General features: G+C 42.2%; 1 protein-coding gene across 10 annotated transcripts in view; it reads right to left on the bottom strand.

Annotated features, from left to right (window-relative positions):
• LOC127355334 (ryanodine receptor 3-like) overlaps positions 1–13,827 on the bottom strand; it is a 103,351-nt gene that overhangs the window by 22,340 nt on the left and 67,184 nt on the right. For all 10 annotated transcript variants that reach the window (XM_051386122.1, XM_051386130.1, XM_051386171.1 and 7 more), the window contains 28 exons: positions 13,467–13,570; positions 13,194–13,329; positions 12,751–12,937; positions 12,485–12,593; positions 12,280–12,400; positions 11,531–11,700; positions 10,457–10,677; positions 10,096–10,186; positions 9,176–9,316; positions 8,428–8,591; positions 8,216–8,294; positions 7,579–7,668; positions 7,319–7,465; positions 6,448–6,510; positions 6,208–6,283; positions 5,797–5,920; positions 5,499–5,614; positions 5,340–5,407; positions 5,104–5,225; positions 4,882–4,931; positions 4,028–4,088; positions 2,912–3,150; positions 2,144–2,225; positions 1,916–2,046; positions 1,267–1,590; positions 612–852; positions 440–527; positions 252–344 (listed from right to left, as the gene is read on the bottom strand). In XM_051386122.1, the coding sequence (XP_051242082.1) occupies positions 252–344; positions 440–527; positions 612–852; positions 1,267–1,590; positions 1,916–2,046; positions 2,144–2,225; positions 2,912–3,150; positions 4,028–4,088; positions 4,882–4,931; positions 5,104–5,225; positions 5,340–5,407; positions 5,499–5,614; positions 5,797–5,920; positions 6,208–6,283; positions 6,448–6,510; positions 7,319–7,465; positions 7,579–7,668; positions 8,216–8,294; positions 8,428–8,591; positions 9,176–9,316; positions 10,096–10,186; positions 10,457–10,677; positions 11,531–11,700; positions 12,280–12,400; positions 12,485–12,593; positions 12,751–12,937; positions 13,194–13,329; positions 13,467–13,570 (3,638 nt within the window). The remainder of the gene's footprint in view (positions 1–251; positions 345–439; positions 528–611; positions 853–1,266; positions 1,591–1,915; positions 2,047–2,143; positions 2,226–2,911; positions 3,151–4,027; positions 4,089–4,881; positions 4,932–5,103; positions 5,226–5,339; positions 5,408–5,498; positions 5,615–5,796; positions 5,921–6,207; positions 6,284–6,447; positions 6,511–7,318; positions 7,466–7,578; positions 7,669–8,215; positions 8,295–8,427; positions 8,592–9,175; positions 9,317–10,095; positions 10,187–10,456; positions 10,678–11,530; positions 11,701–12,279; positions 12,401–12,484; positions 12,594–12,750; positions 12,938–13,193; positions 13,330–13,466; positions 13,571–13,827) is intronic.

The following is a 13,827-nucleotide window of genomic DNA, read 5'->3' as shown; positions in this document are numbered from 1 at the left end:
GTTAGTTTGTGTCATCTACCGTAACGATGCATAAATTCATACACGCACACACAAAGACACACAGTCATAAGTCAAAGACAGTCATGATCCTGCTTATTTCTGGTTCTTTTTCAGCTTTCTCATACAAACATGCACGCAAGCTTGATGGGTAACGGTTTCATGAGACATGACTAAGAGGGTTTTAATCTGCAGCCAGAAAAAGGAAATACATTTGACAGCGCTGAGAGGTAGTGGGCTAATACAAAACCTACCTTAGACATCTTGGTTTTATTATCTCCAGTCAAGAAAGAAAGGTTGTTGATTTCATTCTGGACCACAAAGTTCTGCTCTTCTCTTTTGAAATTCTGCAGGAAGACACACGCCAAAGACATCAGTGTTCTAATTCGTAACAGCTGCCTCTTTTTTGTAGCTAAACAAGTATGGAGATGAGAGAACTTACATGTGACTTGCACCAGAGGATAAATATCTCAGCGACCATTCTGAAGAGCTCATTGGAGTCAGCATCTGGTTCTTTCAGCCACCTGGACCTGCAGTAAAAGAGACAGATTAATACATCTGCCCCAATCTCCTCCTAAAAAAAAACTCCATCATCCATTGCTCAGTGAACTAACCTGTTGTTGTCCACATAGCGGATAAGCATGGGGTAAAAGGCGTACAGGTCCCTGCAGAGTACAGCAAACTCGTCCAGGATGAGCAACTCAGCCTCCTGGGTGTCTCCCTTACTGTCTGCCTTCAACAGCTCTTCCTCAGACACCACCTTCACTGTCTTCTTCTTCAGCTTCTCCAGCGTAGGCAGGAAATGGCTCTTCAACAGGTCTGCACGGGCCTTGCTGATGATGGGTTGCACATACACTGAAAGGTGAAAGAGAGAGAAAATATAACTTTATTACACTGGTTACATTTAGTTTAAAATGTGTAAGTATATCACGGTATACCACAATGGCACTTCAACCATGAAAGCTTTTACACTTGCATCTGGTTCTAAACTCAAATAAAACTTAAACAAGATGTAGCCTTTTGTTGTTTATATCCTGTTGCATTCAACGTTTACAGTGGGAGCAACACCATTTATTGGAATGAATAAAAGAAAAAATGCTAGTTAGCACTAGCAGAGAGGCTGACACTGGTTTGGTAATTCTGCAGGTGCTATGGTTCATGCAAAATTCCTGTGAGATGGTAAGGCTACAACTACAAAATATAAAGAAATTAGGCTGGGTGTGGCATTCTCCCTTATTATAATGATTTGTTATAGCAACATATGCCCACCTGCAATCCTCTTCATCCAGGAGGCCTCATCGATGCCCAGGTTGTTGTTTAGGATCTTGAGGATGTTGCCTAGAATGAGGCTGAGGTGCTCTGAGGTGACGGTGGTGCAGCAGACACTGCCCCCGCTGGCTGGCTGGTTCTCGGGCCCCTTCTCCCACCAGTAGGACAGATAGTTACATAGCATGGGCAGCACCACCTCAATAACATGAGGCATTTCTGTGTACCGTGCTCCAGACTCAGCCATGTCATTGATGTCCTTCATCAGACCGTCCAGCCGTGGCATCCCGGGACACATCTCCTCGACTGAGTCTGGTATGCCTAGGACTGAAAACACCACAGGAAATTCAAATGTGATTACAACAATCTCTACACTATCAAATTACATCTTATTATATGTATAAGGGGAAGGGTGTTTTTGAACAGAATTCAAGCACAGTAAGTGTGCTGACATATGGTAAGATTTTATACACTTATATGTACAAAATGTAGGGGAAAAAATATATCAGACTTTTCTCATACTGTAAAACATCTCAAAGTTATAAGATGGACAGACAACCTCATTATCTATAATTATAGCTGTTTGATTTGCTATCATGGTCCAATGCTGGTGATGAACTCTTTTATTTTAGAATAATTACATATGACTCACTGGCTCGTTCTCTGGCACTCTTGGTATTAAAGACGGAGCAGGGGTTGTACGTGTTGAGCAGTGGCTCCAGGAAGGCTACAGGCATGGCTCCAGCCAGTGTGGCCAGACACTGACCGAGGGCTGGTAGCTGTCTGAGGGACGTAAGGAGGAGAGGAGTCGGTGAAAGCTGCACAGAATATCATTGTGTTGAGGTTTTAAACAATGGACGCAATGTTGAAGCTGAGATACCTTTCTACATAGATGTTTTTCCCAGTACCCAGTGCATAGAGGCTGGTCAGTATACGATAGCAGGATACTTGGACATCGTCCACTAGAAGAAATAAAGAAAATTAGAACAAGACTAGTTGTCTACAGCCATGTTAACAGCTCTGCAAGGCCGTACTTGAGGCACAGCAGTGTTTCGAGCTAAGTGCTAATATCATCATGCTAACTTTCTTACAGAGCTAATGCTAACATGTGGATGTATACCAAGTATTTACTGTGTTCACGATCTTGGTTTAATGTGTTAGCATGTTACCTAATTATGCCACTCGAGGTAAAGATGGGAATTCTACCTTTTTTACCATCCATTTGGTCATAAACTAAAGTACTGGTTTAAAGTTTGACCTGATTATGGCGCCAGATGAAAAGTCAGAGAATCACCAAAGTTACCACAATTGAGGTACATAAATGTCTGGACCAAAATTTATGGTAATCCATCCAATACAAAATAAAAAATGTCAGTAAAAAACTGAACCAATCTATACAGGGTTGAGATATTTCAGTAGATAACTGACCAACTGTGTGAAAGGCTGTTGTTATTTTGCTAATTTACATCCATTTCAGGAATGTTACTGTACATTTGTGTAAGTAAGCAATAGGTATGTCCCATGGTGTCAGGAAATAAGAAGCATGTAATCACAGCATTACATTAAACTTAACATTGACACTTGACTCCAGTTTTTTAGCAGCCTCCCGCACATTACGTTTGATCATTCCTTTGCTTTCAGGACTCACAAAGCAGGTCGATTCCAAAGTGGTGTTGAGTGATGTGTTCAAACAGAGCGGTTAAAATGGGGAGCAGAGCTACAGTGGTGTAGTTTATATTCTGCGACACCCCTTTCATCTGGGAGCGAGAGTGAGTGAATTTCCCCAGCTTCAGGTTCTCGAACGTCTTCTCCAGGTCCTCTGCGGCGTTCTCAAAGAACGTCCTTAGCCCCACCCTCACCAGCTCTGAGCCCGACTTCATCACCGTCCTGTTAGAGTGAAAGAGCGTGTGATAAATGACTGAAACTAAATGAGATATGCAAGGGCAGAGCTATAATAAACCACTGGATACCCCTTGGTATGCAAAGGACAACGCTGTTTACCCACGGTAGGACAGGCTCAGATATGCAATTACTTCATTTTCACAGTCTGTGAAGGTTTTAGTCATGAAATATGATGTGAGTATCAACCTGACGGCCCTCACACTAAAACACAGATGATTTATTTAATGAATTAGGTGGATATTTAAATCTAAGGTGAGTTTGGAGCTTAGACAACATGCACACAATGCATTAATATGATTAGTCTGTCCATTTTCAGCATTTCAGAGTTTATAACATTGCTAAATAAATGATCCATTGTTAAACCTTGATATGTCCCAGTAGGAAGGAGAAATGAAAGACTTTGGGCATCAGCTGTAGCTCTTCAGCACAAACAAGACACAATAATACATTGCCGATTTAGCCTCATTATGTGTGAGCTCCATTAACAAACAGCACATTGTGTCTAAAGAACACTACAAGCCTGGGGCAACATGTGGCGTATGAAATTTGTTTTGCTTATTTAAATGCCAGAGGATGCTCTTTGTTAATGCCAGTGCCTCCCATAAGACACCGGAGTAATAACTGTTTAAAAGAAAATGTTCATGAGAAATGCTCCTCTTGAGGGTCCTACAGAGGTTAGACTTTACGTCATTGCTTAACACAGGAAAAAATTTAATTGGTTTCTCAGACAATTATTGTTGAAACAACAGCTCATTATCCAGCTGAGGGCTTTTGTAAACATTTAAAAAAATGTCAACCTTTCCTTTCAAGGAGAAAACTGTAAGTTGCCAGGTTCCCTGTGAGTCTTAAGTGCTGTACTCACCTGGTGTCCAGGGTGTGTGCCAGAATATGCAGACAGCTGACAATGGTAGTGGAGTCACTCCCTACAACACAACACAACAGCCATCAATATGATGTGAACACACACGCTGTCGCTCATGTTTAGTGTGACCTGAACTGAGCCTCTCATGGCAGCAGTAAGTTCATTTCTGTGAGCATCTCACACCCAGCAGCTTCCAATCCTCCAGTAAAAGGGGGTGGGATACAGGCTCAGTTAGATAAGGTTAGTGAATCAATAATTAGTTCACCACCTCAGCTGGATGTGGGATCTTCACTGTGGTTAAGGGCACAATGGTTAAAGCAATGAATTCTGTGGTTTAGTTCATTGATTTAACTGTAAAAGCATCAAAATCTAAATATTCAGTCATATTTTCAGTGGCAGTGGCTCGAGCAGCTGTTGTTTTCAGGGAATGTTCAACATTTTGGGATATATACATGTTTGCTTTCTTGCCGAGCGTTAGATGTCAAGATTAATACCACTCTCATGTGTGTACGAAAACTGGGGGTAACATTTAGCCTGGCGCTGTACAGAGGTAATAAAATTAGCCTACCAGCACCTCTAAAGCTAACTATTTAATACATTTTTGCTTGTTTAATATATAATTAATAAAACATGCATTTTTACAGATAAATGCTCTAGTATTTGGTGTGTAATATGTTACCAATGATAAAGTCCTTAAAACAAGCCCCTTCAGGTAATGTGAACCAAAAGCCACCCAACAGACCCAACTTAAGAGCATTCACTTTTACAACACACACACACACACACACACACACACACACACACACACACACACACACACACACACAGTCAGCAGTCAGTAGTTATCAGCTTACCAAAGAGAGAAATCCTATGTCTGACAAGAGCTGCCAGTTTACAAAACAGGCTGGAGTTGTGACGATAGACAAAGGGAGGAAATCAGACAATTACAGTGAGTAAATTCTAAGAAAGAAGATTAGTAATTAAGATTATACGAGTTTAGGATTTTAAGTAAAGAATGGTGAAGAGTTACTGTCATGCTTTATTGCTGTAGATAAATAAAATGGAATAATTTTTACCTGGTGACCATCTCCTTCTCTTTGTTGGAGGCGTAACCGCTACTGCTAAGGTTCTTATTAGGGGAGGAGAGGAAGTAGAGAGAGTGATTCTTGAAGTACTGGTCGATGAGAGGAAGGAGAACCTGAAGAAGGACAGAGGTAATGATGGGATCAGACCCAGGTTGATGGGAATTTCATTTAAAAGAGTTTCTTTATATACGTATGTACAGCGGCTGTATTTTACATCACATCCTTACTTTGGCAAAAAACTTGATTTCTTGCTCATGAGGAGACCGGTCTGTTTTTCCACTGGCAGCCATGGCCTCTGGAGTTAGAGCATAAGATACATGTTTAACAGTAAGTAACAAGACAACTTTAAGTCTCTTGGAGTCAGGTCATATGTAATATTACCGTACCCAGGTGAGCGATGAACTCCTGAGCTGAGTCAACATACTTGAGCAGCTTCTTGAGGAACTTGTAAGCAAACCTCTTCTCCATTGAAGAGGAATCCTGCTCTAAGTCCTTCAAACCTCTGCAACACAATGAGATATTAGCTATAAAACAACACTTTAATACCACTAGATTTTTTTCATAGCATTTAATAAAGGACTCCGCTGACCGCCAACTATGAAAAGGAAAAGTTATGAGGTAGTGTAAAGTTGTCTGGAAGACGTCAGCATGACAATATATGGCCAACATCCTGAAATAACTGACCTTGTGATGCTATAGCCGTTGATCTGCAGGAAGCGGAAAAGGTCCTGGGCCTTCTCTCGATCACGGGCCTTCTCCTTGGCTGTCAGCGTGTCGTAGGGCACCAACAGAGGGTGAGTTCCCCCACCTGAAACCACAGACAACACAGAGTTAGGTAAGACTTAACAAGCCACGGCTCTGCTGTGTGTCTGTGTGAAGGCAGATGGTGACACGAAGTGGATGTACCAGTCAGCTGAACCTATTTAATCAAGACTGAAAAGGCAGACACATGCATATGCTCAGAGGTACATATAAACACAGCAACAACCAAGAGGCATTTTACATCCACCCACAGACACATATTCTCTCTTCCTCTCTGTTTTGCAGGTATCTCTATGTAATATGCGTCTATGATTGACTTCATTAGCAAATCACCTCTGCTTCCAAGGTCACCCTTTTTCTTCTTGGCCCAAATGTTATGGTAATTTTCAGCCACCATCTCCACCATCCCCTTGGACCAAAGACAAAAACAGTACATCTCAGTGAGGAGCATGTCCCGCCCACGTTACTCATTCACATTCAGGAAATATTGCCTTTCATCTTGTATTCAGACTGAGAGATCGTTTGATGTTTAAAAGGAAAAAAGTACAACAAAGCAAATGTGAGGTCACTCACCTGCAATTCTCTGGACAGGACCACGTTGCTCGTGTCTATTGGGCTCGGATTGAAGCCATTCGCCTGGAGATGTTCAAAAAGATCAGACTGTAAACCTTACAGTGAGACACAGTGTGTTATTGCTTCTAAATCAACACTTCTGAATTAATAGCATTTGTTAAAGGATTAGTCTGTATCCTTAGGCTTTCAGTCTCTTATGCAAGGAGATTAGCAACAAAATCAGCTTTGTGTACACAGTAAATAAATGTCTGATCTGAATGTTATCAACTCTGTACAGTAACTGCTGATAAATGGTCCTAAAAATCAGTGATTTACAAAGTCTACTAAAAATAGAGCATATCCTCACATTTGTGTTAAGGAGGAAAATAAACAGTCAAATTGGATTACAAATTCGTGTGATACTGATCTTCACTATATTTACAATAACCAGAAAGCTGTCCACCAACAAATCAGTTGTAAAACATAACGCCACATGTCTCCACTGAGTGTGTGAAAACTGGCTGTTAACTAGCAAAGAGAGAAGTTGATATAAGAGAGAATAAGTTAGCTGGAAGTAAAGCTAATGGTTAAACATTTAAAAATAGCTAAAAATAAGGATATACCGAAATAGTTAAAGTTAGCTCAAAGTACAGTAAATAAACATTTGAAATAGTTAGCTAAAAGGAAAGATAAACAGTTGAGATTCTAAGATGGAAGGAATGGTTAGGTAAAGGATTTATTTTATATTTAATTGGATCATGAGTTTATCGTCATACCAGAGAACGATTTTGTGGAGAAATAGACATTATTATGACTTTATTTCAAATGTTTTTGAAGGAAAAGGAGGATGGAGGATGTTAGTCTTTGTCTCTGTCATATTTTTGCACTGTACCTGTGAAGCCTGAGAGATTTTCCGCATTTTCTCACTCTCCCTCTGTTGAGACATGCTTTCTCCATCCTTGGTCCTGTCAATGCTCCAGCCCATTGCCAGCATACTCTTCAGGGATTCCCTAATTGGCCATCTGTAAATCTCTTTCTCCTAAAGCAGAGAGACAGAAAAGGGGGAAAGGAACTAAGCCAAGAAGCCTCACTCTTTTGGTTATCTCTATGATGCTAACCTTCTTCACAAATCTCACATTCAACATTCTGTACCTTCTCTGTCAGGGCTTTGTAGGTCCTGAGCTGAGGGTGAATCTTGGCCTTCTCATCCACACAGTCTCCATATTTCCATCCCAGCAGCACCTGAGGCATAACCACAGAGGGATGTAAAAGGGTGAAAGCAATTTTCATTGCCTTCAGAGTCCCCTAAAGATATCATTTATTATTTGAAAGACTGGGTAAGAGATTAAGTACGCATAACACATTTAGGAGTCATGGTACATTCAGTTCTTGCTGTCCTCAGCTCTTATAAAAAAATTTGACGGATGCAACAATGCAGGCTAAGCAGCTGGCACAAAAGGGACCTACTACACAGAGACTACTGTGCACAATTATTGTCAGCATGCCCAGAGTATCCCTTTTAATATAACAAAAAGGAAGCATCACCAAAGGAAACAATGCTGTGATATTGGAAAAAAGAACAATATCAAAATTTTGATCCAAACTGATTTCTCTTCACTTTGAAATGGCTGAAATGCTTTCCTGCTGCTTTTGCCTGCAGTATTTCTTCAAGGAGAGACGTTTTAAGTGTCCTCACCTTTTCTTATAACACTTGTGACTTGTTCCAAATTGAATACTGTGCAATTTAATACCCATTTTCCCAGGTGAAAGCTCTTATCTTTGGCCTTACCTTTTCTGCTGACCATTTCTCATGGGAATGCTCTGCGTATTTGTTGGCAAAGTGCTCGAGCTTCTCCGGAAGAGCAATGCTGGAAAAGAGTTTGACAGTCAGCTTGTGTATGCAAATGCGTGTTACTGAAGTCATGTACTGTCATGTATGTCATTACAAGTATGATATATCAGTCAGGCTGATATTATATTTCTCATTAAGGTCTGGCTTACTTAGCAGTATTGATTGGTTTGGGGTCAAAGTTGCCCTGAGCATCTACAGAAACAGGCTTCTCCACAGTGGTACTAATGGAGGCGTCCACGTAGTCCGGTGGCAAAGCTCCAGCTATGGCACTGAGACAAGTCATGGCCATCTTGAATAGTTCTTGGTCATATTTCTGCATGGTGAGAGAAAGAAAGCTACAGAGTAAATGCAAAACTTGCACAGAACTCGCACAAATTGTATTCTTATCTAATAAATACAAGTAATACATTTTGTTGTTCACTTAATGCGGGACTTAAATAAAGCTATACAGCCACTCCACTCAGTGTGTATCAGTGCAGGGGCCAGCGGAACAGACGTTAATGAAGAATTATTCTAAAAGCTGAAGAACCAGAGTGCTAGAGGCTTTGGATCAATGATGGCTGTCAAGATATTGATGTTTTCAGGCCGGCCCTTTGCACAGCGTCCTTTCATGAGTGTGCATTTAGAGATGTGCTGAGTCCAGCCATCTGCATCACAAACAGACTTCGAGATGTTTGTGCCGATGAGTCTCTCGCATACATACATGTTAATCAAGACTGTGATAAATTGGGTGACTTTTAACTATTCATGACTTCTGTAGAGCATTCGTGGTATCAAACTCTCTTGCTAAATGTTTTTTAACAAGAAGCAGACGAACATGTTAATGACTATTGCTCAGGAAACGCAAAGGACTTGGATGCGAAAAAAACTTTGTGCAACACATGAGCGACCCCTCACCCTCTGGGACAGAGAATCAAATACTCCCCAGAAGATCTTCTTGGTGAGCAGTAGTTCGTCCTCAGATGCTGTGCCATAGCTGCCCCAGCCCGACGGGAGGCAGTAGTACTTCCAGTTCTGCTCATAGTGGTTGGTCAGCAGCTGGAGGACACATATAGGGCACAGGTCAAGATAACCAGAGTAATAAATACACAGAATTTCTACAGTAGAATTAACTGTCAGGCAACAAGCATGCAGCCTGCACACAAACAACACACTGGCACTCGGCCATGCATGTATAGCAAATAGCGCCTCAAAGGAAATCGGCTCCCCCACGCGCTGCACAAATGAAATCCAAATGTGTACATAGAACAAGTGTGTCCACCATTTCACAGGCCAGTCACAATCTATTACTCTCCAGTATTTCTCTCGTGTGGCCAGACGGATGGAGTGGAGCAGTGGAGCCAACAAGCCTGCAATCACACAGTCCAATACTTCATCCCCCTTGTTTTCCCTTCTGTAGCTACCCACTTCTCCCACACCGGATGATTAACACCATGGGTGTGGTAGAAATTTGCACCTTTGTGTGTGTGTGTGTGTGTGTGTGTGTGTGTGTGTGTGTGTGTGTGAGACTGAGAGAGAGAGGTGAATACCAGTACATTGAAGGTACACCTGCAATAGAGTTGCAGGAAATAAGCTGTTGGTACCAACCCACAGGGCTGAAGACTGAATACATTAAGGTAGAGACCACATAGAAAGGTTAGATTATGTAGGGGAAAACATGAAAAGAAAGAAAAAGCAGACAGATAGTAAGGCAGGATGAAAACAGCTGAAACTGAGGCACACAAGCAGAGGAACCGGAAAAAAATTGATAAAGGCAAGATACAGGATAGTAAAAGGGATTTAAAAATAGTGAGGAAGTGAATGAAATTGTTGCCCACCCTGAGAGGCATCTTGCAGTATTCAGTCAGCAAGGGCACATCAAAGACAAGACGGCGCAGGAGCTGCTGCAGCATGGAGGGACGAAGGTGCCTGGAGAATAAGGTGAGAGAGAGATAAGAGTGCTGCTGCCCTGAGCTGCCTTTATCCAGAATATCTTCAGACTCATTTTTGTCTCACTGATCTAGAGGGATATTTTGCCAAATCAGGCCCTGAGCTAAAATAGAGCTTTGTTAGAAGAAAGACAAAATGTACTGTTGACCGGCTGAGATACCGGAAGTGCTTGGTGTATTATTAATACTCAAACAAAAAAAGCCCACAATCTAGAGAAACTACTAATAGAGAGTTTCGTATGCTCCTCACTTGCAGACCGCCAGCAGGCACTCCTCTATAGCATCTCTCTGGGCCTTGGTGAGTGAACGGCCCTTGGAGAGGCGGTAGATGGTGTGCAGAGTGGAGTCGATGAGGGTGGCGTAGTGCTCGGTGCCGGCAAAGAGAGGGGCACAGCGGGTGAGGAGGGGTAGCAAGGCTGAGCCGATGTAGCGGTTCATGGCGAGGGCTGTCTCTGTGGTACATAGACCCTCCTGTAGAAAGAAAGGGCCACAAACTTTACATATGAATATTTCCTACTTAGCCTACTATTAAGTTAATGTTTTAGCATTTACAATTGCAGGTTAATTGTAAAACATTGCTTCAAAATAAAATATAGTATATGTTAGCAAGCTAAAGAGAATAAGGTACTATTACAACCACAAACAACACTAAAAAGGATCCCTGATGTCAGACTGTCACACATGCTGCATAGATTTTATAAGCAGGAGTATCTGTCAGTGTGAGCTGTTACTGTGTTTTGCCTGACGTCAGAGTTTGTAGCCAGGGATTGAGTGATATTCTTAGCTTCTGTCACATTAACACTGCTTACTGGGAGCGACACCTCCAGAGCAAAAAAAAAGTCATATGTATTCAAGCCGTTACCAAACAGCTCTCCTTGTGAATTACAGGTTAACTCAAACTAACTACTGCATTATACACATCTTAAGAACTCTAGCTCACAAACAGTTGACTTCAACGCAGGCCAGGTGCTCAAAATGACGCCTTGTGTGCTGCTGTGCTTTAAAAAAACTTTCTAATAAATCATGTGATGATAGATATATCTTAGCCAAAAGTATGCACCCGATGGATTTGAGAGTTCTGAGCTGAGCAAGCCAGGATTTTGTTCCATCTTCTTAAAACTCCATAAACTTTTTGTTGATAAGTAAAAGTAAAGAACAATTACATTAATCAACCAAAGAGAAACTTAAACCACGGCTTAATGAGGAGATCCTTGTTAGTATAAAAGGTTGACCGATATTATTGATCCTAAAATCCTTGATGAAGTTCATGTTACAGAGGCTGGCTATTCATTTCTTCTCTCTCACATTATTGGGCTAAACCTACCGTATCCAGAGAGGTAGCAGCCCTCAGGTCAGGAAGGAAGCCCACTTCGAGCAGGTGGAGCAGAAAGCTCTGGTCCTCAATGCCATACACCCTGTCCAAAAACAGCACCATGGGGGCTTTGTGATCTGGACAGAAACAGGCTGACATGTCTGGCTCTGTCACCGACCCATCTGAGAGAGATTTAGACAGGAAAAGGAAGGCATTACATATAGAGTAAACTACACAGGTGCGAAGCAGTGAAATACCCAGAGAACAGCCTACGGTACATAATGGCAAGTCTTCTCTGATTAGGGGAGTCATGTGTATTCATTAGTCAGCATGCAGCAGCATGTGAATGAGAGTGTTCTGGTGCTGGAGCTACGGCTCACTGTCCTCACTCTTGGCCTGCTGACAGAGCCTGTGTGGCAGTGCTCTGGGCAGCAAATTTAGGAGGCGAGCCTTGCCATGCTTATGCCGATCAATCAATAGAGCAAGACAGCTCGCTATAGAAATGATCTGGCTTACTCAGAGCTATGGGACTGTGCAGTAAAGCGTTGTGCTGATTAAAAAGGCATGAGCGGTGAAATGAAATCAATAACCTTCCGTCTTGCACTGAATGTGCAGACTTTCATAACCAGTGTATTTTCACGTGAGCTTTACATCCTGTAGTAGCATGCACATGAATAGGAAGTGTCCTCTCACGGAAGGGTAAAGCTGTGTTGTGATGATATGATGCTGTGTGTTATTAGAGTAAATACCCTGACCAGTACCTTTGTTGGTGATGGGCATTTTGAGTGGTATGCTGATAATTCCCACAAGGTCTTCAGTTGGCACCAAAGAGCGCAGGATGGCACGAATGCGAAGAGCTTCACCTTTTCCCTTGTTGATGAGCTGAAGAAGACAAACAGAAGTGAAAATTGGGAAAACCTGTCCGAGACAAACCACAAATAAATTCACAAATTCTATGAAGCATACATGCATCTCTGGGGCACAACGTCCCAGCAGGTCAATGAGCGCAGAGTAGAAGGACATGATGGCATTGCCCATGTGTACAACTTCCTCCTCATCATCACCATCAGCAGACCTAACAGTGGGAAAAGTTGAGTAAACAGAAAAGCAGAGGGACATTTTTTAAAGGGCATCAAAGCAAAAGACGCAAAGACGAGTGGGATAAGCAGCTAATCTTAAGGGTAAGTCCTCAGCATTGATTTGATAAGCTTTGCTTGATCTCTATGGCTTACACATCAGAGCTGAATCCGTGCACAGAGCCTGGCAGGTCCAAAGCTGGCGTCTCTGAGATCTTGATGGCTTCCTTCATGGCAGCCAGTAGGCCGTTCCCTCCCTCTCCCCTCAGAGCAGGTCCAAAACATTCTGGACGACGGATAAGAAGCTTGACCACAACACTGGAGTTCTCCTCCACACTCTCGCCTGGAACATGGACATAAAATCACACGAGTAAAAATAAGAGAATCATAAGCCAGAAAACACGCTCTGTAGCTCTAACATAAACACACCACTATCCCTAAGCAACTCCAGAGAAGAAGCTGAAACTGATATAAGGGTTTTCCAAACCTTTTCTACATGTTTAGATAGAGATACAGTAAAAGAATAAACCAAAAGAGAGAGCTGGAGACAGAGACAGAAAGAAAGAGAAACCAAAAGGGCTACTGTACTGCAGTCTTACCGTTGACAAAGACAGCAAACCGCAAGAAGGAAAGGTAACGCTCCCCCTCAATGGGGTTCCAGCCGATGTCTGGATAACCTTTAGCCAGGAGCATTGGACAACTCTGGAGACCACAGCCTGCTAGGTAGGTGACCACCTAAGGGTACATGACATCACATATAGATCAGTGTTCACCCTGCTTTAGTCTATTCACCCTAGGTGATTTCAAATCCTAGTTCATGCATGTGAAGCTGCCTCAGGTTTGATGCACACTAAGGTAGCATGGAGTCTTACCTTGTCCAGATCAGGTTCTTCCAGTGCCAGAGCCAGGCTGTTGTTGTCCATCACAGAGGAAGCAGCCACGTCTAGAGGAGTGGAGCCCCTCATAGCTGGTGATGCTACAATACAAAGCACACCTATGTCTGTGTCTGTGATCACATTTTAACAAAGTGTTGTACAAACAGCAGGGGGTGGTGTTTCACTCCTTCCAAAACATCACTGATAGCTGAGCTGGTTAACTTTAGTGTTAAAGAAAAGTTTCCTCAATCAGTGGACACTCATTAGGTTCTATGGGGTTTATGTAACACTTTGCATACAAACATTTTATCTATGATATTGTTTTTACAGCTGTATTTTTTTGTGGAATTTTAATTAA

This window comes from Dicentrarchus labrax, unplaced genomic scaffold (assembly GCF_905237075.1).
Source record: "Dicentrarchus labrax unplaced genomic scaffold, dlabrax2021, whole genome shotgun sequence".
NCBI lineage: Eukaryota > Metazoa > Chordata > Actinopteri > Moronidae > Dicentrarchus > Dicentrarchus labrax.
The sequence above is the reverse complement of the archived record's forward strand: the minus strand, read 5'-3'. Positions and strand labels throughout refer to the sequence as shown.